Source organism: Suricata suricatta, chromosome 2 (genome assembly GCF_006229205.1).
Source record: "Suricata suricatta isolate VVHF042 chromosome 2, meerkat_22Aug2017_6uvM2_HiC, whole genome shotgun sequence".
NCBI lineage: Eukaryota > Metazoa > Chordata > Mammalia > Carnivora > Herpestidae > Suricata > Suricata suricatta.
Window position 1 is genome coordinate 54,711,408 of NC_043701.1, and position 23,190 is coordinate 54,734,597.

A 23,190-nucleotide genomic window follows, 5' to 3' on the forward strand; every position below is an offset into this window, starting at 1 on the left:
TTTGTGAGATCTCTTTTCTGCAGCCCACAGACTTGTGCGGCCATTTTCCTCTCAGCCATTACTCCGTTTCCAGCCTGTGGTCTGCTTACTCTCATTGCCCACTGAAGCCCATTACATCTTTTGAATACAAAGCAGTAAGAATGTTCAAAGAACAGATGAAAAAAGGAGCATGATTATGTTGGAAACTAAGTTAAAGCCCCTCACAGAGATGTGCGTTCATCGGTTGTGTATATGGTGTTGCTTTGGTCTTATGAACATATGGACTTGAAAACAGGCTTTTGATATTAACTTACTCATAGTTACAAGAGCTTCTATACTTGCAAATGGTAATAACATTCGTGTTCAATCATAGCTGGCCCTTCTACCTCACAGTTTTCTTCCACTGAGTAGAGATGGTAAGAGAAGCCTTAGCGCACGGGTCTGCAGTGTGTTAGAATTTGCTGTACAGGAGTGCCTGGGTGGCTCAGTCAGTTAAGTGTCTGGCTCTTGACTTCAATCAGCTCAGGTCATGATCTCACAGTTGGTGAGTTTGAGCCTCACATCAGGCTCTGTGCCGACAGCATGGAGCCTGCCTGGGATTTTCTCTCTCTCTCTGTCCTTCCCTTACTCATGTGCTGTTTCTCTCCCAAAATAAATAAATAAATTTTAAAAAATTGGTGCATAAAATATTTGGTTGTAAATTGTCCACTTTAATTAAACTACAGAGTCTGTTGAAAAATTAAAGCGTATGTAAAAGTGAATTGTGAGTGCTGCGCTCGCTGGCCACCCAAACCGCACTGCAGAGACCATTCTGTCAGCGGCACACTGTCAGCGGGTCTGGCTGAGCGTTGTCCTACTCACCGATGAGATACATGCCGATCCAGTCTCCAGCATCCACTTCCTCCTTGATGTCCCAGTGGATCACGAGGTCCTGTGAGTGCCCTATGGAGTAGTAGGAACTGCTGACCATGAGCGTGGAGCGGCTATCTGAGGTGACCAGGTCGGTGTCGCTGGTGGAGCGGGGGATGGTGACGGTGCCATGGGGGCCAGTCCTGATGGCCATGCTGTGGAACTGGCCAGGGTTGTAGCTGTGACGGAGCGGCTCCTTGCACCGGCGGCGATTCTGGGAGTTTCTAGATGGGGATGCCATGGCGGCCAGGCCTAAAAACCTGTTCTGGTACAGATTCTGTGGGGGCAAACAGACAATGAGCAGGGGTGGAAGAGGCCAGCTCCACAGTCACTGTCTTCCCAGGGAAAGAAGGATGTGCTGGGAGAGATGAGCTGTGAGAGCCCCCCTCCACAGGAGATCTGAAATAGGACACAAAGCATCTTCCCCAGGGTTCACACAGGGACGGCAAGAACAAAAATGCAAGCTCCCCAAGGGGCCATGCTTTTCCATGCTCTGTTGGGTCTGTCTCTCCCAGCTCCCTCTAGCCCATGGGTATTAGGAGGTCCAAATGGCCCTGGTGGTGTGACTGTCCCCAGAGTGCCATCCCTTGAGAAATTCAGCATCAATTCAGTTGGATCCAATTTTATCCTTCTTTAGGGTAGATTATGGCTATTATCACTGAACATTTTAGTGATCCCTGCAGGCTTTGAGATCCTACACACAGCCAGGAATTAGAGGCGGTCCCTGCTGGGTGAGGTCACTGGTCATGCATTACAACTCTCTAACCTACAGAATGTTCCCAGTCATCTGAGATTTCTATTAAGGACCTCTGATACTTTAGTAATTTTCAAACACCATAATTTCAACAAAATCCAATCTCAGAGGACTATGTCTCCCTTGGAGCCAATGTTATTGTAGAAACCATTGTATCTGATGAGAAAAAAAATGCATTTTTTTATTTTTATCATTTGCAACATTGAGCACTTAATGTGAGTTGAGCCGATACTCAGCAATAGCTGGGTTACTTGTAGCTTTTAAAACATGGGGAGAAACAACATTTCGAACTTGCACAAGGGACTTTTTTGAAATAAGCAAGTGTTCTGAATTCATCAAAGTATATTAAAACTGGAATTTAAATGTACATTTTTGGGGGTTCCTGACTCTAAAAGTACATGCTATCCTACAACTAGTAACCCTTTTGTTTTTAAGAGAAGATGAAGGCCTAAAAATGTGTTGAGTCATTCAGTTTAGATCCCAGGGGCAGGTACTTATTACACACATCAATCAGATGCAAGTTACTGACTTTTTGTTTACACATCACGAGGACCAGCCCCAGCGACAGTCTCTTTAGATTACATAAGTCTATTTAGGAGTAATTTAGGCCTGCACTTTTTCCATCTTCCAAGAACAAGGCACTTGTAAAAAGTCCATTAACCTGATGAAGCACAGTGTTGGCATTCTGTGTCTCGGTCCTTAATGGCCATGTGGCATGCCTATTCACTCATTACTTGAGTCTCTTGTTAGGCAGTCTTCTGGCCCCACTGGCGGTAACCATGGAATTACCATAGGCAGAAAAGCCAGACTTCAGAAAGCATCTCATCACACTATTGGTACCATATGGTCTTTTTTTTTTTTTTTTTTTAATGCTTGTCATTGTGACAGTATAAACACAGACAGACCACAGCATCACCTGGAAACCAGTCTTCCTGTCAGGAAGGCCAGCAAAGTCCAGGAAGCATGAGTGATCTGTGCACTTCCCAGGTGCGCTGGCTCTTGTGGGTAGTTCAGAGAGGACCTCGGTAACCTGACCATCCTCCAGGAGCTTTGTCTAGAGACCTTTGTAAAATCTTCAAAAAAGAAAGGCTGCTGCTAGAGCATAAAATTTCTGCAGTGTATGTATACTTTATGTGGACTAATAACATCTTACAATATTATTATGGAGATTAAAAACAACTGGGAATTAAATATCCAAGTTTATAAGTACAGGTTAAACCAAAGTTGGTACAGTACCTACCAAGTTCCAACCTGTGTATCCCAAGACGATTTACTTAATTAATCCTTCTGGTCCTCAGCAACCCATTTTTAAATGGGCTGTTTTCAGAACTTAATGAAATAATGCTAATCAAGCCCTTAGCATAGTAAGTACTCAACAAACACAAAATACTACTGGTATTGCTTTACTGAAAAAGCCTTAGTGAAACACAGGTTTGGGGCGGTTGGTCAGGCTCATTCACTGGCCAAGGTCCCCTCACACCATCCCTAGAGCCCTCCTACTTAAATCCTGCTGCAATAAATCCAAAAATCATTTCTAGTCATGGCCCTACTGGTTTAATCACAAAACTGGAAAAAAACCAAACATTATACTGTTTAGTGTATTTGTAAAAGTATCTTATATACCAATTTTTTGAAGGGGAGCAACCCTTTATCTGAAAAGTTCGTGCTTGAAAAAGGATATTTTTGCTTGATGTTGATGCGGAGGGATTTTTATCGACGTAGTATCTGTCAGGACCTCAAAAGAGATTATAGAGGGTTTCTCTTCTGTGGAAGACACTTCTGCTGTGGTATTTTTATTAGAATTCTTTGGAAACCAAGCAACTCTCCTGAAACTGTCAAATTACACCAGGGATCACGGTCCACGTGGTGGGAACAAAGGGATAGAAGGAAACATTAGTCAAGGAAGACCTTTGTCAGTAATTTACTAGATTGGAATCAAGGCATTTGCCTGGACTAATAAGGGTACCCTCGGAGCTCTTCCCTGAAGCCTGCACTCTCTCTCCCCTGTCTTTGGCCACATCCTCTCCATTTGTACTTGCAGCAGGAATACCATTCCTGGATTCAAGCATTCAAGATTATGCTCCAGCACCAACTCTATAACCTCTCCTTCCAGCCTTTTCCCATTCCCCAGAACATGCGGTACTGCCCCTGATCCCCCAGGAATCTCCGTCCCCTGCAGAGATTCTTGCTGTATTGCTGCTAGTTGACCTGTTACTATGCTGTGAAGACTTGAAGCCAGTGTTCCCTGCTCTTTGTATTCCCCGGGACAGGCCTGACTTGGCGCACATGCACACCCAAAAAAGGCCTTGAAACTTTAATTAATATGATTGATTTTCTTCAATTATGTTGTTTCTTTTTGCAGAAAGGGTTTAAGTTTGCTATTCAAAATAGATAAAACAGAAAGACATGATAGGTTAGTAGATAGTGCAGAGAGAGAAGAAAATAGAGACAAAACGTTGTATACAAAGGCTAACATAAAACTAAATGCCATCATGTCCCTAAACAGGTGTTATTGTTAAAGACTCAGGACAGCTGCCTCCTGAACACAGCAGGTGGATAGCTGATTCCCAACGTGCGATTCCTTTGTGGCTGTTTTCCCCGGGCATTCACACGGATTCACTATAGACTCATCCAGGTGGAAGAAACAATTTAATCATTCTCCCTTCACATCTGAACAGTGGGAGATAGAGGTGGACCTGTCCTGCTTTTAAATGGCCCTGGATAAAAGAACACTCTCTTCCCAGACACTGATTCTACTGTTTTACAACCTCGCAATTCTTCCTAATCGCTAAGGCAAATCTCATGGGACAGAGCCCTGCCTTCTCCTCACCCTCTGCAAGCTGGTGTGGCTCTCTTATTCTCTGTATGAGGAGGACGTTAACAGTATCACTAAATTGCTTACCTCTTTTTCCTCCAGTCCACTAAGTAATTCAAGTGTCTTTTATTTTCTCTTGCCTTGGTGACGGGTAATAGACACTTATAAGAGACGAAGAGAATATTAGTCACAGTTTCAGCAACACTGTAATTTTCCAATTATTGGTTTTAATCAAGGCTCTCTGGTTGTGGGCTGGGTTAGGCATAGATTTTAATTGACCCTTGGAACAAATGAATCCAATGAGTGAGCTGCTGAAAACAATCTGATCACATTGTGACCTACTTCCTAGGGAGTAAGCTTCCATTTGCTGGCTGCTTTCCTACGTGCAGAGAGGATCCTACAATGATGTTTTGTTTACTTGTTTGCTTGTTTTTGCAACTTAAATAACTCAAAATTGTTAAAATGTTTTTAATTAAGTGATTTGTTCTTGGATTTTTAAAAACCTTGGAACAGGCCTTGCATGTTTAATGTTTTAAGTTATTCTTATTCACTATAGTAGATTAGCAAAAACAAAACCTTCTGTAAGGAGATGGACTCGTAAAAGAAAAAGTCCTCACTTCTAGAGAAGAGACATGTTTTCATGGATTTTTATTTTCAAAACACAGGGAGACGAACCTGCTCTGTCGATTTCTGCTTTGTCAATTTCTGACCAAGTCATTAATAGCTTTTCTGTTTTTAAATACAGAAAGTCCATGAGTGAGTACCATCTCAGAAATGAAAAGAAAGTGGACAAAAGCCATATCTACAATAGAGAAAATGATTCTTACAAATTGCCTCTACACTAAGAAATCAAAAACAGTGAGTGGAAAACACAGGCCCTGAAGGAAACCTCATTAAATTATATGAGACAAGGTTATAGAAACTGGCATTATTTAGCTGGAGGAAGGACCATAACAGTTTTTTGAGTTCAGGAACAGATTTTATTTTGAGCAAGTAGATACCCGAAGCTTTTTAATCCTTACTCTCAGCTCTGGTTATGTCATCAGGGAGTAATGGAACTTAAAAGAAATTTACATGTAATTTGTCCCTTTCTACAATAGATTTGAGAAAATTTACCACAGAAGAAATGTACAGGGAAATAGGAGAATAGAGACCTGACAGAAATCTCGAGGTAGCAAGATGAAGAAGGATCATAATTATGAGCATTTACTCTATGCCGGGAGGTTGGTGCATTATCACATTAAAAACCTATCGAGTATCACTCCTCCCTTGTCAGTGATCACCCAGCTCAGAACAGTGGTTAATAAACATTCCCAAGGTCCTCTTGCAGCAGGAAACGGGGATTTGAGCCTGTTCTGTGTGACTGAAGTGGGCACTTTTATCACTCTTAGGCGCTCTCAGCAAAGTATAACCTGGGCAGATACAGTTGCAGAAACTGATTCAGATACTCCTTTGATCTTTTTGACAACCCAGAAGATATAAAGAAAGCATAGTTCTCATGATCAGAATATTAGAATTTTTTTCTCCCTCCAGGTTCTTAATAAAGTGCTTCACTTTAGACTTTATATAGGGAACACCATGTGATGTGGTGAACATTATCTTTTAAAAACCTTTAAAACCACAAACAGTGGCAGATTCTTGCACACGTTTTTGACAGAAGTCAAGTTTATAATAGAAAGAGTCTATTAGGGGCTGTGTTTAGCTGTGTTTCCTTCTGACCACATTCAAAACCCCACTGGGTTTATTCCACCCCTTATGCCCCAAACCTCCTGCTCCCAATTCAGTGCCTATTTTCAACCCCACATCTCTCTGTCTGGCCTTGATGCAGATAAACTGGAGCCTGAATGACCTGTTCTAGCTACAACTGTCTTATTTTTTATCAGTTCCCTTCTATCAATAAGCAAGTGCCAAAAGAACACGGGCCTTGCCCACCTCCTCTGGATCTGCGTTTCCAGCTAAAGCAATGCCTGGTGAGAAGGTAGTGGGTGCTCAGTAGATGTTTCGTTGGATGAATGAATGAATGAGTGGATGGTTTGGGATGGGGTCCATCTGTCTCTGTGTTGCAGAGCCATGACACGATGCTCTGCTGTTTGAGTTCAGAAAACCTTCTCAGTGCCTATTTTGCTTAAAGCACAAGGCTTTAAGAATCCTTATTATAGGCTCCTGAATGACAGTGGTAAGAAGGGAGAGGTGGGGATGAGGTGAAGTTCCACCCCTGGATCCCCTTCCGCATTTCGCATTCGGAGATCCGAGTCTTGCCTGTACATTCACATGTTTGCTCACGGGACAGAGGTGGCTGTGATCTGTCAGATGGCCAAGGACTTCCAACGAGGAAAGTAGGAGGTAGTTGCAATACTACCATCTCTATCCAACACTTCAGCTCCTGACACCTGTCCCTGAGACTATGCCTCAAAACTGTGTTTTAAGTCTTGAAGTCATGTGTTGAAGAACTGTGTTTTGTGCTGGCCATTGTGCAGAGGAATATCACAGAATTACATAAACTAAATTGTGTGGGCTCTTTGAAGAAGAAATAGAATCCCACACATTGCCGGCTGGAAGGGAACATTAGGCGGAAGAAATTTTAATAAGCAAATCAAACTAAGTCAAGGAATATCCACACAGGAAGTCATGATTTAACAGACAAGGGATTTGTTGAAATGACAGTCAAGTGAATTATTTTAGGAACACAAAAAGCCTTACCAATGGAAAACAAATCCAACAATAGGTTTAAGAGAACAGAACAGCCCCCACCCACACTTCTCTCTGGGGCCCCCAGTGATGGTGGCAGAGGGACATCTTTGTTGCTCCGACGCCATTCTTGCAGCTCACATGTAAGAGAGGTGAGCAGGAGGCCTACTCCTGCTTTGAGGATATGCACCTGTCACCACTTCAGTCAAATCTGGAATTCTTGGTGCAACTCTGGGCCATCTGGGAGGTTTATGCTTGGAAGTGTTTAAGAACAAAGCTGTCAAAGTCTGGGAAGTTTCTATGGCCAGAATAATGGGTAGGGTGTTGGGGGTGAAGAGAGAGAGGAAGGTAGGAGACAGGGGGGCTGTCCCATGTTATTGAAGGGAAGCATCTCCTTCTGATCTACTTGAAAATATATGTCACTGAAAGTGGTTTTCCAGTGTGTGTGTGTGTGTGTGTGTGTGTGTGTGTGTGTGTGTGAGAGAGAGAGAGAGAGAGAGAGAGAGAGAGAGACAGAGAGACAGAGAGAGAGAGAGATTGGTAGACAGATGGACAGACTTAAAAGAGACAGACAATGAATAGAAATGCACAGATGTCTTTCCTTTTTCAATCTCAGACATGTCCTTGTCTTCCTCAGGAGGGCCCCATCTTGATGCAAGTTGGAAAAGTTCCTTCTTTATGTGTTGACATGCTAAAGTAAAGAATATGTTCTCATTTCCCAGAACTCCAGTGTGGCTCCAGCAGGCCATGGCACCCAAGCTCCAGGGACCCCGTTGACCACTTGGGAGCCACCTGGTGGGAGTGTGGGGGAGCAATGAGGCTGCAGAACTGGGCAGCTGTGAGCCACATCCCTGACCACTAGAGCTCCCCTCCTGGAGCCCTGCAGGGCTGCTGTGCCAAGTGGGGTCACTGTGTCTCTTCTATACCCAGGGCACCTCTACCTGCCTAACAAACCTGACCCAGAGTGAGTGGTGAGAGGTCTAATCCAATCCATCCTCCTGCTCTAAATGGGCACTGCCCTGCCCTGGGCACAGCACGAGAGCAGCACAGCCATGCCTGGAACCCAGGCTCCATGGCTAGGACCCCACTGTCTTACTCAGGAGGGAGCATCAGGCTTGCAAAGAAGGTAAGCCACAGTGTGTTTTGCTCCTCTATTCACAGTCCTGCTCAGAGCTGCCGACTAATTGGCAATGTGGTCAGGCAATGAATATAGTTCTAAGAAGGACATTTCCACAAGATTGCAAATGAGGTGCTAAGTTTGCATCCATATTGAAGTTAATCTTTAAGTACCTTATTATTTGTAGTGACGTTCAGGGCACCAAAGAGATGTTCTCTTAAGTTCTGGCACCCCCTGGGAGGCTGGGCCCAGCATAGTTGGTGAGATTTTTAAGTAAAAAAAACATCTTTTGCTTTCTTCCTTCCTTTAGCCTATTCAATGAGCAGATGTTTATTGAGTCATTAGTATGTATGAGACACTGCGCCAAGTATCGAGTTCACACAGAGGGATGGATTAAATAGTGCTCCTCTCCTCAAAGAGTTTTGCACAGAAGGCAAGCATTTAAGTGGTCAGCTCTGATACAATGACAAGGACCACGACAGGAGAGGTAGGCAAGGTCCTCATGGGAAGGAGACAGATGCTCGAAATGCCCTTTCAGGCAGGAGAACAGAGGCACCATATTTGGAAGGAGAAGTGGGAAGGTCACCAGCCAGGCAGGGGCAGAGGGAAATCCAATTAAAGCAGAAGGAACTCTGTGTCTACAGGCGGAGCTTGACAAAGAAGCATGGTGTACCTGTGGATTGAGCAAGGCTCCTACCAGTGGCCTGGAAGAGTGTCAGGACGGGCAGCCAGGGGGGAAGAGAGGAGAGGCTCCCATGACACCAAGACATAGGACCTCCTCCTTGGAGGAGGGGCCACAGGAGATTTTTGATCTGGGAAATGATACTGTCTGTTCACCTTAGAAACATCAGCCCAGAGCAGTGAGAGGAGTGGGAAGGGCAAGGAGCCCACTATGTCTGGGGAAGCCTGTTTTAGGGCAATCGTGAAAGCCAAGTCTGCCTGTATGGAGCACCCTCAACAGATGGTCCCTTAAGTCCAAACTCATAGTGCCATCTGCAACCAAGGCTCTAAATCTCATGGTAGAAGGATGAGAGGTAAAGGAACAAGGTCCTTGAGGTCCTTGGGGAAATCCTTGAGGGGGTGTGTAAATTAAGGAGCAATCCCAAGGCATAGTCTTGGAGAACACAGACATCACCAGGTGTGGCCTGTTTCCACTGGTGGCCTGTGGTCCTTGCATTCACCTGGGAGTCCACCAGTCTCAGTGCATCTAGGGCAAGTAGTACTTGTGCCTCACTGTATTGGTGGGGACACTGCATCATTTAATAACATTTGCCCTGGGACACTTTGCTCAGAACTAATCAGGAGAGATAAATGTCAAGATTTTTGCATCCTTCATTTTCAAAGCTCTGCCAACATTTACATCAATACAAACTGAATTGGATTGATTTTCTGGAACATACTGTATTTGTAATCTTATTTTGCCATAGAATACAGAACAAAGGCTATTCCTTACCATTATATAGCAAAGTAACATCACCAATGGTATATTAGGGCTAACTAACATGTAAGTTAAACATACATGAGCACATACAGTGTGGCTTTGCCACACTGGAGATGAGGGATATGCTTTGGGCTGGATACTATTTAGTGGTGAGAAGATACAGAAATTAATCATTCTAATAGAGGGTGACAAAGAAATAAGTTTAGAGGGATTTGCAGGATAGGAAGATAATTACTCATTTGTTAGGGAAGGAAATAAGACTTAGAGAGAAATGTGTTAGGCAGAAAGAACATATGGAAAGGCGTGAAGAGAGGCCCACGTATGTCCAGGGACTGAAAGACCAGTGTGTCTGAAGCAGAGGGTATGTGGAGCAAAAGCAGGGCGGAGGCGGGAGTGTGAGTCTGGAGCAGAATCAAAACCAATGTTAAGGCCAAGAAAGCCAAGGGAAGGAGAGAGGTGTTTCTTTTGGGGACACTGAGCCCTTTTGAAGATAGGTTAGGAGGTGGTGGTGGGCTCCCCTACATTGTGCCCTCATGAATACTGTGATTCTGAACACAGTCCTTCGGACTGAAGGAACATGGAAGACAGTTTCTGCCAAAGTCCTGGGGGAACTACTGGCCAGGTAGATAGATATGCACAGCTCTCCCCTCAGGAGGGGAAGAGGTCAACAAAATGGCTTTTTTAGATCACCCGTCAGGATGGAGGAAGGCACCAGTCTGGACTGCAGCGCTAACAGAAGTGCCTGTCTTGGGAACATTACCCAGGATGACCCATGATCAATACACAGGGGAGCTGAACCAGCCACAGCAGCACTTCCTCTTGCTCTCAAAGTGCCCCAGATGAACACATCCACATCTGATATTAATTCAGCATGAATACGTGAGACCATTTTTTGGGATGACAACTTACAGCAGTAATAAAGAGGCAAACATAAATAGCATACATCTGGTCTCTCCCCTCTGTGTCATACTTATCCTTCTCCCTAACTTGAGAAATGGCATGGCCAGTTCACATGCCAGATGGGGTCCCAGGTGATGCATTCCTTCCCAAGCCCCTCCCCTCCCATCATTGTGCCCGCTCCTGATATTTCTAATTCAGGCTGCTCAAGCCCATTGCTAGCTGTCACTCATTCCCTTAGCCACACCAGGTTGTCCCAGCTCAGCACCCAGGTTATAACACAAGAGTCAGTAAAGACGGTTTAAATCAGGAGATATCCCTTGGAAGAAGGAAATAATTAAGAATTGATACTACTGAAAAGAATGAGGCCTATCATTAGTGATTTAGGTATTTTTTAAGTTTATTTATTTAGTTTTAGAGAGACAGAGACAATGCATCTTGGGGACGAGCAGAAAAAGAAGGAGAGAGAGAATCCCAAACAGGCTCCATGCTGCCATTGCAGAGCCTGATGTGGGGGTCAAACCCACAAAGCTGTGAGATCATGACCTGAGCCAAAACCAAGAGTTGGATGCCTAACTGACTGAGCCACCCAGGAGCCCCTTTAGTGATTTGAGATAATATGATTGGGCAAGTTGGAATGATAGGGAGAAAAATCAACCCACCAGCGTCTCCATCAAGATTTGAACATCTATAGAAGAGAGAGTTAACATAAGAGCAGAGACAAAGCGTTGCTTTTCAAGTGAACCTCAACTAAATGGACAAGCATCTAAATCTGTGAAAGTCTTCGGAAAGTTCCCACAGCATCAGAATATCCCCATGGTCAAAACAGCAAATCAAGTGACCTAGATAAGTACCATATTACATTATTATTGGTTATTTATGGAAATGGCAAAAGGAAGGAAGTATTCTATTTTGAAAACAAAAAATAGAATTGGTTATTCGGCTCTGATGGCGTTGGGAGAGACATCACTAAGATTACGGCTAGAGTGGATTGGGAAGTGGCATTCAGGCTGTGGTTATCCAGATAATGGTGTTCCCTACTTGACTTCTCATGTGTGTCTCGCTCAGTTCTAAAAGAATATTAAGAGAAAAGAAACACTTAGCCATTCCTTTTTCAAACATGACACACTGCTGCAATTCTTGAATATCTTTCACAGAGAATCCCTTCCAACATTTGTCATACCAATACACCTTTTGGATTTTTCAGAACGAAGGAGAAGGGATAATCAATTGAGGCTGCTTGGAATCATGGACAAAAGCTATAGTCTGCTGGGGATTTTAGACAGTATTTTCAGTTTTCCAGACTAAAGAAATAGAATGGTTTTCTTCTAGTCTCTCTCTTATTTGGATGCCTGGGACCATCACTTGAGCCTGTCTGTGATGCACAAAGGATGCAGCTGACATTGAAATTACAAGCCCCATTGCTTCTCCCAACAATTCCCAGCCATGGGGGATCTTTGCTCAATAGTATGGTATAGGTTTACATTAAATTTAATGAGAAGACCGTCTAATTTGACTCTCTGTAACAATCACCCGAAGGCACACTAGATGATTATCATCTGGCTAAGACATTTTTCACTCTTAAGCTGATTGCCTAAAACTCGTGGGTCTCAGTGATGCAGTATTATATTCAAGAGCACTTGCTGCCATTTCAGTTAGTTAAAAGATAAGCTGCCTACCCAGATAAATAGGATACAAGAGTCTCAATGATCTGGATATTTTATTTTATTTATTTATTTTTTTAAAATGTCTTATTTATTTTTGATACAGACAGAGACAGAGCATGAGAGGGGGAGGGGCAGAGAGAGAAGGAGACACAGAACTGGAAGCAGGCTCCAGGCTCTGAGCTAGCTGTCAGCACAGAGCCTGACGCAGGGCTCGAACCCACGAACGTGAGACCTGACCTGAGCTGAAGTCGGAGGCTTAACCGACTGAGCCACCCAGGTGCCTGGATATTTTAGAAATAAAATACAGTTTTTTCATTTGAGGCTTGAATTAATTATTCAGATAACATCTCTAACTTTCCCTTTTACCTCGTAGGTGGGAAACATCAGAGATTAAAGTCTCCTATCCTTCCCAGGAGTGACAGCTGTAGGAGCAGCCACGGGATGTAGGAGCAGCAGACACACAGCTCCCCCTCGCAGGAAGGCAGCAACAGAGACAGTGTCACCACAACGAGATACCTGGGTTGCCATTCAAACTGCTCCTTAGGCTTTTTCACAAAGCCCCAAGAGACAGTGATATTAAAAGGGAAATGAGAAATGAAGTAATTTGGGTTTCTGAAAGGCTGTTCAAGATGAATCTTGAGTTCCTTCGGAGTCACAGTACCTGCTAATGAATCTTAAGTGCATGCATTTCCAATACATTAGCTTTGTTCTTTGCAGAGGACAGGTCTTAACACCTCTGTTACATGCGCTCCATGTCAAAACCTCAATTATGACCCATAGTCAGAGGCCAGCATTTTACTCTGGCTTTATTAATATTACTCAGAGGTGGCTAGAGCCACATTTCAGGACGGTCTTAAACTGCTAAAGGTGGGTTCCCAGCCGATCTTCATGTTTCAGTCAACAAATGCATGTGTCAAACACTGGACAATGAATGAGAGTGTAAGCTATGGCATCTGCCCTGGAAAACAAGAACACGCTTGTGTGAAAAATCAGCGAAGCCCTCTGAGGAGTCACACCTACCCTAGTGCCAAGGGAAGAGTTACCAGAAGAAACAAATGCAGGGCCAGAGCGGGGTGGATACTCCTGAAGGGAGAATGGTGCAAGCCCATCAGAACGTAAAAGAACCAGGATACATATTTTAAGTCCTACCCAATTTAATTTTACAAATATTTCCTCCCATTCAGTAGGCTGCCTTTTCATTTTGTTGATGGTTTCCTTTGTGTGCAGAAACTTTGTAGTTTGATGCAGTGCAATTTGTTTACTTTTGCTTCTGTTTCCCTTGCCTTTGGAGTGAGATCCCTAATCCCTCCCCCGGCCCCACAAAATCACTGAGAAAAATGTCATATATATCCAGTAAGGAATCAATATCCCAAATATATGAAGAACTCAAGTAACTGAACAGCAAAAACCCAAACAACCTGATTTAAAAATGGGCAGAGGACCTGAAGAGACATTTCTCCAAAGAAGATATACAGATGGGCAAGAAGCACAGGAAAAATGTTCAGCATCACTCATTACCAGGAAATATGAGTAAAAACCACAATCAGATATCACCTCACACCTCTTAGTTATTACCAAAAAGACAGAAATAACAAGTCTTGGAGAAGATGTGCAGAAAAGGGAACCCTGATACACTGTGGTAAGGTAAATCCGTGCAGCCACTGTGGAAAACAGTACCAAGAGTTCTTCAAAAATTAAAACATATGGGGTGCCTGGGTGGCTCAATCGGTTAAGCATCCATCTGTAGATTTAAGCCCAGGTCATGATTTCATGGTTCATTAGTTTGAGCCCCGCATCAGTCTCTGTGCTAACAGTGTGGACCTGCTTGGAATTCTCTCTCAATCTCTCTCTCTCTCCTCCTCCTCTCTCTGTCCCTCCCCTGCTTTCTCTATCTCTCTCTCAAAATAAATAACTTTTAAGAATTAAAATATAAATACCCTATGATCCAGTTAGTCCACTTCTGGGCATTTATCCAAAGAATGTGAAAATACTAATTTGAAAACATATATGCACCCGTGTATTCAACAGCTTTATTTTCAACAGCCAAGATGTGAAAATAATCACTAGTTGAAGATGACTTGATGGAAGACTACAGCCTGTTTTCTTTTGGGAATTTTATGGTTTTAGGTCTTAAATTCCAGTCTTTAATCCATGTTGAATTATTTTGTGTATGGTGTAAGATAGTGGTCTAGTTTCATTCTTCTGCATGTAGCTGTTTCAGTTTTCCCAGCATGATTTATTGAAAAGACTTTCCTTTCTTTATTGTATATTCTTAGCTATTTTGTTATAAATTAAGGACCATATATGTGTATGGGTTTATTATCTGCTCCATTGATCTATGTGTTTCTATGCCAACACCATACTGTTTTGATTACTCTAGCTTTTTAGTATAGTTTGAAATCAGGGAATGTGATACCTCCAGCTCTGTTCTTCTTTCTCAAGATTACTTGTTTTACCTTTTGGGGGGGAGGGTCTTATGTGATTCCATTTACTTATTCTAGCTCTATGAAAAATGTCCTTGGGGTTTTGATAGGAATTACTTTGAATCCACAAGCACAGTATATCTTTTTACTTATTTGTATCTTCAATTTCTTCAATCAGTGTCTCACAGTTTTTAGCATACATGTCTCTTACCTCCTTGGTTAAATTTATTCCTTAGGAATTTTATTCTTTTGATGCAATTGTATATGGTATTGTTTTCTTAATTTTTCTTTCTGATAGTTCATTACTAGTGGGTAGAAATTCAACAAATTTCTGTATATTGATTTTGTCCTATAACTTTACTGAATTTATGTATTAGTTCTAACAGGTCTTAGTGGAGTCTTTGTTTTCTATATATAGTATACCTGTAGATTGCTTTGGGTAGTATGGACATTTTAATGATGTTCTTTGAATCCATTCATTGATCTTTTCTTTTGTGCTTTTAGTCTATCTTTATTTTTACTCTGGTCTTTATTCCCTTTTTCTACTTACTTGGCATTCATTCTTTTCCCTAGCTCCTTTAAGTATAGATTGCTTATTTGAGATTTTTCTTGTTTTTTTTTAACTTTTCATTTTACTTTATTAATGGTATTTGTTTTCTTGGTTTTTTGAGGTAAGCCTGTTTAGCTGCAAACTTCTCCCTTAAAACTGCTTTTGCAGCATATTACAGATTTTGGACTGTTGTATTTCCATTTGCATTTGTCTCCAGGTACTTTTATTTCTCCTTTGATTTCTTCAGTGATCCACTGGATGTTCAGTAGCATATTGTTAAATATTCACATATTTGTGATTTTTCCAGTTTTCTTTCTATAATTGACTTCTAGCTTCTTACCATTGTGATCGAAAAAGACGCTTGATATGATTTCAGTCTTGTTGAATATATTGAAGCTTGTTTTGTGCCCAAACATGTGATCCATCCTGGAGAATGTTCCATGTGGACTTGAGAAGAATGTGTATTCTGCTCCTTTTGGATGGAGTGTTCTGTGTATTATCTATTAAATCCATTTGGTCTAATGTGTTGTTTAAAGCCTGTGTCTCCTTACTGATTTTCTGTCTGGGTGATCTATCCATTGATATAAGTGGTGTGTGTGTGTGTGTGTGTGTGTGTGTGTGTGTGCGCGCACGCGCACGTGCGTGTGTGTATCAGTCTATTTCAAATTGATAGCATTTTATGTTGGAACACATTCTAATAACTCTACATTTTTACTCCCTTCCATGTATTGTCTTTGATGTCAATATTTCACATCTTCTTATTTTGTGTATCTCTTAACTAGCAATTGTGTTATGGTTAATTTTACTACTTCTGTCTTTTAACGTTTATATTAGCTTTATGAGAGGTTGATCCAATACTTTTACTATATGCTTGCGTTTACCAGTGAGATTTTTACTTTCATATGTTTTCTTATTACTAGTTACTGCTTTTCTTTTTATCAGTTTAAGTAAGTCTCCAATATTTATGGTAAGGCCAGTTTAGTGGTGATAAACTTCTTTAGGTTTTGGTGGTCTGGAAAACTCTATCTCTTCCTTCTATTCTTGCTGGAAAAACTATTGATTAGAGGTTTTTCCTTTAAGCACTTTGAATATATTGTGCCACTCCCTTCTAGCTTACAAAGCTTCTGCTGAAAAATCAGCTTAGAGTCATATGGGTGTTCCCTTTTATATAACAAGTTGTTTTCCTCTTGCTGCTTTTAATATTCTCTCTTTATCTTTAAAAATCGCCAATTTAATAATAATGTGTCTTGGCATATATCTCTTTGGGTTCATCTTATTTGGAACTCTCTGGGCTTTCTGAAGCTGGATGTGTGTATGTTTCACAGATTAAGGATGTTTTCTGCCATTATTTCTTCAAATAATTTTTCTTCCCCTTTCTTTCTCTCTCCTCCTTATGGGATCCTCATAATGCAGATATTGATGTTGTCCCACACAAGGCCCTTAAGCTATCTTAATATTGTTTAATTATTTTTTCTTTCTGCTGCTCTGTTTGGGTGATTTCCACTCTCCTGTCTTCCAGGTCACTGATCTGTTCTTCTACATTGTCCAGTCTGCTGTTGAACATTTCCATGTATTTTTCAGGTCAGTTATTGTATTCTTCAGCTCTCTGACTTCTGTTTGGTACTTTCTTCTGTTTTCTGTCTTTTTGTTAAAGTTCTGTGTTCATTCTTTCTAGTTCAGTTTGCTTCTTTATGACCATTACCTGGAAAGTCTTTATCAGGTAGCTTACTAATCTCCATTTCATTAAGATTTTATTCTGAGATTGTTTTGTTCTTTCATTTGGAACATATTTCTCTACTTGACTCTCTCTGTGTTTGTTTCTCTGTATTAGGCAAAGCAGCTACAATTCCTGGTCTCAAAGGAGTGGTTTTGTACAGGCAATGAACAAGTTGTTCAACCTTGCAGTAACTTTTGGCTGTTTCTCAGGCCTTTGAGATTATCTCAGTAGCCTGATTCATTCTTTTTAGGTCCAAGTTGTTGAGGGTGTTCCAAGACTGTCAGTGTTTCAAAGGAAGGGATATTAGACAATGTCTGGTTTCAGGCCAATTATAAGCCAGATCCCCAGGCACCAGCTTTTAATGTATGTAAATATATGGTGTCGTGTGACCACAATTATAAACCTTGCTGATTTCCAGACCAGGAGATCCAGAGACATCTCCTGGTTGCAAAAGCATGGCCTTTAGACCTATGTATAAGCTCCTTTATGGGAGTTATCAGTGAGCTGTGGCAAAGCCAAGGGAGGGCACGAATATGGTGTCTCCTTGCCCATGTTCCCTGTGGGCACCTCTATAGCCTCTTGTGTGACAAACCTGATGCCTGACCCACAAGCTGAGCCTCCAAGACAAGAAACTAGGGCTTTTTTAACATGAAGACTGGGGATGTATTTCAGTCTGCTGTTAGTACAGTGTCGTGGGGGTGGTAGACTGACGAGGACTGTCTCTCTGACTGTTTCAGACCTATGAAGCCCAGAAGCACAGCTTCCTCCAGCCAACAGAGCCTGATACTCAAAGGGTGTCCCCCAGCTGTGGTGGGGCAGGTCACAGCTGCAGTATACAGGAGCAGGGCACTGCCATCGGAGGTAACCGGCTAAATAAAGGTGCAGTGCAAAAATGTTGCCTGCTAGCATCAGCACCAAGAAAGCAAAAGGAGAATGCAAAAATGGAGCCCACCAGCACTTCTATCCAGAAAGAGTTCCTAACAGGTTCCTGGCTTTCTGGCAGATGCTTTAAGTTTAATAAATGAGAGAGTCTCCTTCACATATGGTCCAGACACCTTTCAAATTGTTGAGAATGAATCTGTGCATGAGCCTTTACAGAGCAGATTTTCCATTCCCTATAGCCTTATGGTTCTCCTGGAATTTAGCCTCATTGGTTTTCAAGGCCAAATGCTTTGGGATGTTTGATGTGTGGCATAAACCCCTTGTGCCTCAGAAACAAGTTCCATACTATGAGATCCTCCATGACTGAGGGTGCCATGCCTGGCATGGGGTTTCTGTGAGACCAAGTCTCTGCCTCTCCTATCTTGATGTGGCCCTTCTATCTTTGTGGAGGTGTTATTCAGCTAGCCTTCAGATACTTAACTGTTCTGTATGTAACGATAGCTTTGTTACATAGCTATGTAGTTCAGGAAGAGGTGAGTTCAGGATCCTTCTATGCTGCCATCTTGAAGTCCACAGATTGAGCATTTGCAACAATGCTCAACACTTCAAGAAGACATCCAATGTTTGGATAAGTTGGTCACAGAATGGGTTCGAATTGATACTAGCTCCCCCACCAGCCTCAAGAAAATTTCCATGCAACAAGGTACACTGTAAAACACTGCACAACCCAGTGACACATCTTATTTAGGTATTAGATTGGCTTTGAGAAACCCAAAGCCTTGGCTAGTGGGATCCTTAAATCCTAAAGAGCCAAGCATGCTACCTTCTGGCACACCTACTTATTTTATGTCTAAAATCTATGGCCTTAGAAACTATAAATATCTATAAATATGACAAAATCTTCCAAAAGTGATCTAGAATTTGGAACTTTCCAATTAGAAAAGATCATATAAAAAGTGCACTTAGATGTAAGAATTCTAAAATTTAAAAAAAAAGAATGGAATACTTATTTTAATTGGCATGCATAAGATTAAAAAGGTTTCAAATTTCCAAAATAGCTGCATTGAAAATTTTTCATAAGAAGTTAATGAAAGATTAAAGACACAAGAGGTACTGAAAACAAAGGAATATAAGACTTACCCAATTCTTCCTACTCTCCTCCATCTTCTTTCATGTAAGTACTCATTCTAGTCATCCTTTGTCTGAGCTGTCTTTACACAATGTTAACAAAAGTCCTCCAAGTTAATGGCCTGATGGACATTCCCATATCTACCTCCAAAGGAGGGTCCTCATATGCGCCCTTCCCAGAGTTGAGGACACTGAGCGCTTTTCTGGTCAACTCCTATGTTATCATCTTAAATGGCCAAGGGAAAACTAAAACTAAAACTAATGAAGCCACTTGCCAAATTCTAGGAAATATTGAAGCTACAGATGGGAGCCTGGAAAAATTGGTAAAAGCTGGGTAAAGGTGAGGATGCTTACACGGTAATCCTTTAGGAATCTCTGTCTGTAATCCCCAGTTATTAGAAGAAAATAAAATTTCACAATGTCTGCTCCTTTCAAAACCCACACTCATTGGTTATTGGTCTTTTTTTCCCCAGAGATAGCTACTGCCTTCTGGCTTGTCTAAAGGCATGGCTTCGGTTTCTTACTGCCCAGGAGATGCAGGCTGTCCGTTCTTTCATCTGGTGACCTCTGGGAGTGACTCTGGATCTTGGGAAGGTAATAACTTTTGTGCCTTCTTTGAGGTCACTTCTTGAGTCCAAGGGGCTACTCAACACTGCCAAAAATATGTGCTGTTTGCTCCAGCCAAAATTACAAAGTGGCTCTGTAATTATCAATTGGCCAAACTTCAAAGCTTAAATTTTTTTTTATTGTAGGCCTTCTCCCCTAGGCTTAAATAAAATTTTCTTGGTCAGGGGGTATGGGGGGACTTTCTAAAACCGTTATAAAAAGATTGATAGATGGATCAATCTATGATGTCATTTAAGTTGCAATCCAATTCTTTGAGCAACTGTTCTTGCTTTACAAATCTTTGAAAACTAGAAATGTAACTCTGTGGGCAGTTCAAAGGTCACCTATTCCTTTTAACCATTCCCCAAGCCTCCCTTATTTATATTAAAAGGCTTGTAACTTGCCTTCTTTCCCTGTGCTTTTGAGACATAAATGTTAAAGTACAAATTTCAGAGAGGTGATCCTTATCAGAAAGAAAAAAAAACAAAGCAAGGAAAGGTCATTTAAAACTTAGCTTCAGACATCTGACCAGGCGGCCTTCACTTATTCCATCTACCAGAGAAACAACTTAGCCCCTGTTTCTTCTGATCTAATTTTTAAAAAATCCAATTTATTTTCATAAAAAGGAAGCTATAAAGTTTCTGTTTATATATTTATGTTTGTTTATATGTGTCTATATATGTGTGTTCTAGATGTGTGGTATATTCTTTAAAAATGTTTTTAACATTTATTTATTCTTGAGAGACAGAGAGAGAGAGAGAGAGAGAAAGAGAGAGAGAGAGTAGTAAGTGGAGGAGGAGCAGAGAGAGAAGGAGACAGAATCTGAAGCAGGCTCCAGGCTCTAAGCTCTCAGCACAGAGCCTGATGTAGGGCTCAGACTCAGAAGCAATGGGATCATAACCTGAGCCAGTTAGACGCTTAAATGACTGAACCACCCAGGAGCCCCGTAGACGTGTGGTGTTTTCTATCTTTGGGTGAGATTGCTAAAATTAACTTGTAAAAGAACTCTATTTAGATGACTTAAATAAGTTTTTATATGAATTCTAGTGTATGTGCTGCCAAAGCGAGCACAGTTTTTATATAAATTAATCATTCATTTTTTAAAAATCTCAAAAAAAATCTCAAAAATATAATAGAAACTAACCCAACTACTTTTCAGCTTCATGTGACCTGGGATAATCTTTGCAAATAAAAGGTAGTTTAGGTTTGGTTTCATCAAAATAGGCATGTCTTCAAAGTTACCAGCATTAAATATAATGCAGATATATGTTTGGATTATATTTAATGCAGATGAAAGACAACTTCCCTTTTACCTGACTTTATTGGTCAAATAAGTTCATGTTATCTCATAAAATTTGTCAGCAAGAAAAATAAATAGCTTGGGATGATGGCTGGCTTTGATGTCTCATGAAGTTTTTGTGGGTAATCTAAACATAATTATTAAGAACAAGAAAATTAAACGGGTATAAATAGAATAAAAGGTTTTAGGTAAATTTATTTATATATTTATTTTTAATTTTAGAGAGAGAGAGAGAGAACGTGACATGGGAGAGAGGCAGAGGGAGAGAGAGTCCACGCTCAGCGCAGAGCTCAGTGAGGGTCTTCATCCCACGACCCGGGAATCATGACATAAACCGAAATCAAGAGTCAGACGTTCAATCAACTAAGCTACCCAGGTGCCCCCAAACTTTTTAAATAGTTCTCCCCCAAATCTTTTTGGTAACCTGAAATCTTAAAGTTTTGCAAAGTGAAACAATGAATTGCTATTAAATATTAAATATATAAAACTAAATACCTAGATCATTTTCAAGGAAGATAAAATACTAAAACATTAGTTACTAGTGATAGGCTTCCTTTTACAGAGAACCTAAAGATATTTGCATTATTAATAAACATGTTTTGTGCCATGTTTCTGTGCAGAATAAAAAATTTACCATAGAAAACATATTTCTAGAAATTATAAAAGGTATTTTTAAATTTGCCAAGCCACAGAATGCTAATATAAAAGAGAAGTCATAGTTGTTCGCTTCTTTATTTTCACTAAAAATGAAGATTTTTAAGAATTTTAAAATTCTTACATAATTAAAGCTGTTAGAAATTAAAGCTCCCAAGGAAACATCTGTGAACGCAAGTCAAGTAGGATGTGTGTTTTCAGGAAAAGAAGGTGTGAGGAATGGAAATGCATCTTTTGGAGGGAAATGAAAGTCATTTCGTCCTAAAGCGAGGCTAATTATTTCAAAATGGGAAAGAAAAAAAACATAGGACAAAATCTTAATGTAAGAAAGAACATTGTAAAAGACTTATGGAAAAAAAATTTTTTTTAAAAGATTTAATGTGCAACAAGCTAAGACTAGAATGAACTTAAGTTAAATGAATTTTGATACTTAAACTGGTACAAAATTAAATTTTATTTTCTGTCTGTCAAAAGGACAAAGTTTTCTTGGACAAAGTTCTCATGATTTGCTCTTAAAATTTTTTTTTTAAATGTTTATTTGTTTCCAAGAGGGAGAAAGACAGAGTGTGAGCAGGGGAGGGGCAGAGAGAGGAGACACAGAATCTGAAGCTGGCTTCAGGCTCTGAGCTGTCATCATAGAGCCAGACACGGGGCTTGAACTCACAAACTGTAAGATCATGACCTGAGCCAAAGCTGGACACTTAACCAACTGACCCATCCAAGCACCCCTTGATTTATTCTTAATAAGAGATTATAAAAAGTTTTTCTTGACCTTTTAAGTAATCTGCCTAGAAATATATTTTATCTTGTCAAAGTAATTTCCTATGTTCCTGTGTATTTAGCAGTTCCTTCATTACTTAAAAATGTGAGTCTATTTAAAAAGCTATGTTTTGTTTGTTTTGTTGTTGTTTTTCACAATCTGTCAAGCCACAGAACTATTCAACTTTATGTATTTGCCTGTGAAATCTTTAACTGTCCCTATATGTAAATGGATTATTAAGTAGTTTTATAATGACCTATAATCCTATTTGACCAAATATTTTAAAACATTTTGATAAAGCTTTTAAAAGTTTATTTATTTGTTGAGAAAGAGAGGGGAGAGAGAGAGAGAGAGCGAGAGCACCCCTGCAAGCAGAGGGAGGGGAAAAGAGAGAATCCACACTCCACACAGAGCCCAATGTGGGGGCTCAATCCCACAATGATGAGATCATGACCTAAGCCAAAATCAAGAGTAAGACACTTACCCGACTGAGCCACCCACGCCCCAAATCTTTTGATGTTTTTGACAAACTTCTCCCAAATCAAATTCTAAATAAAGTGCTTTTGAAATCAAACTAAGTTTAGTATTTTTTTCAGAGGATCCCTAGAACATCTAAAGGATTTATTCTCTCTTTATAAATGGGAAATAAACTAATTAGTCATATTAGATATGTTTTTTTAAATTTTGTTTTAGAGAAAGAGCATGTACAAATGGGGGAGGGGAAAAGGGAGAGAAAGGGAGTGAGAGACTGAGAGTGAAAGAGAGAGAGAGAGAATGAATTTCAAGCAGGCTCCGTGGTTAGTACATAGCCAGACATGGGGCTCAATTCCATGACCCTTGAATCGTGACCTGAGCTAAAATTGAGAGTTGAATGCTCAACTGACTGAGCTAGCTAGGCTCCCC

General features: G+C 40.9%; 1 protein-coding gene across 4 annotated transcripts in view; it reads right to left on the reverse strand.

The window, feature by feature from the left end:
* Nucleotides 1–23,190, reverse strand: part of HECW1 (HECT, C2 and WW domain containing E3 ubiquitin protein ligase 1) — a 432,582-nt gene that overhangs the window by 244,322 nt on the left and 165,070 nt on the right. For all 4 annotated transcript variants that reach the window (XM_029926571.1, XM_029926585.1, XM_029926561.1 and 1 more), the window contains exon 3: nt 841–1,165. In XM_029926571.1, the coding sequence (XP_029782431.1) occupies nt 841–1,165 (325 nt within the window). The remainder of the gene's footprint in view (nt 1–840; nt 1,166–23,190) is intronic.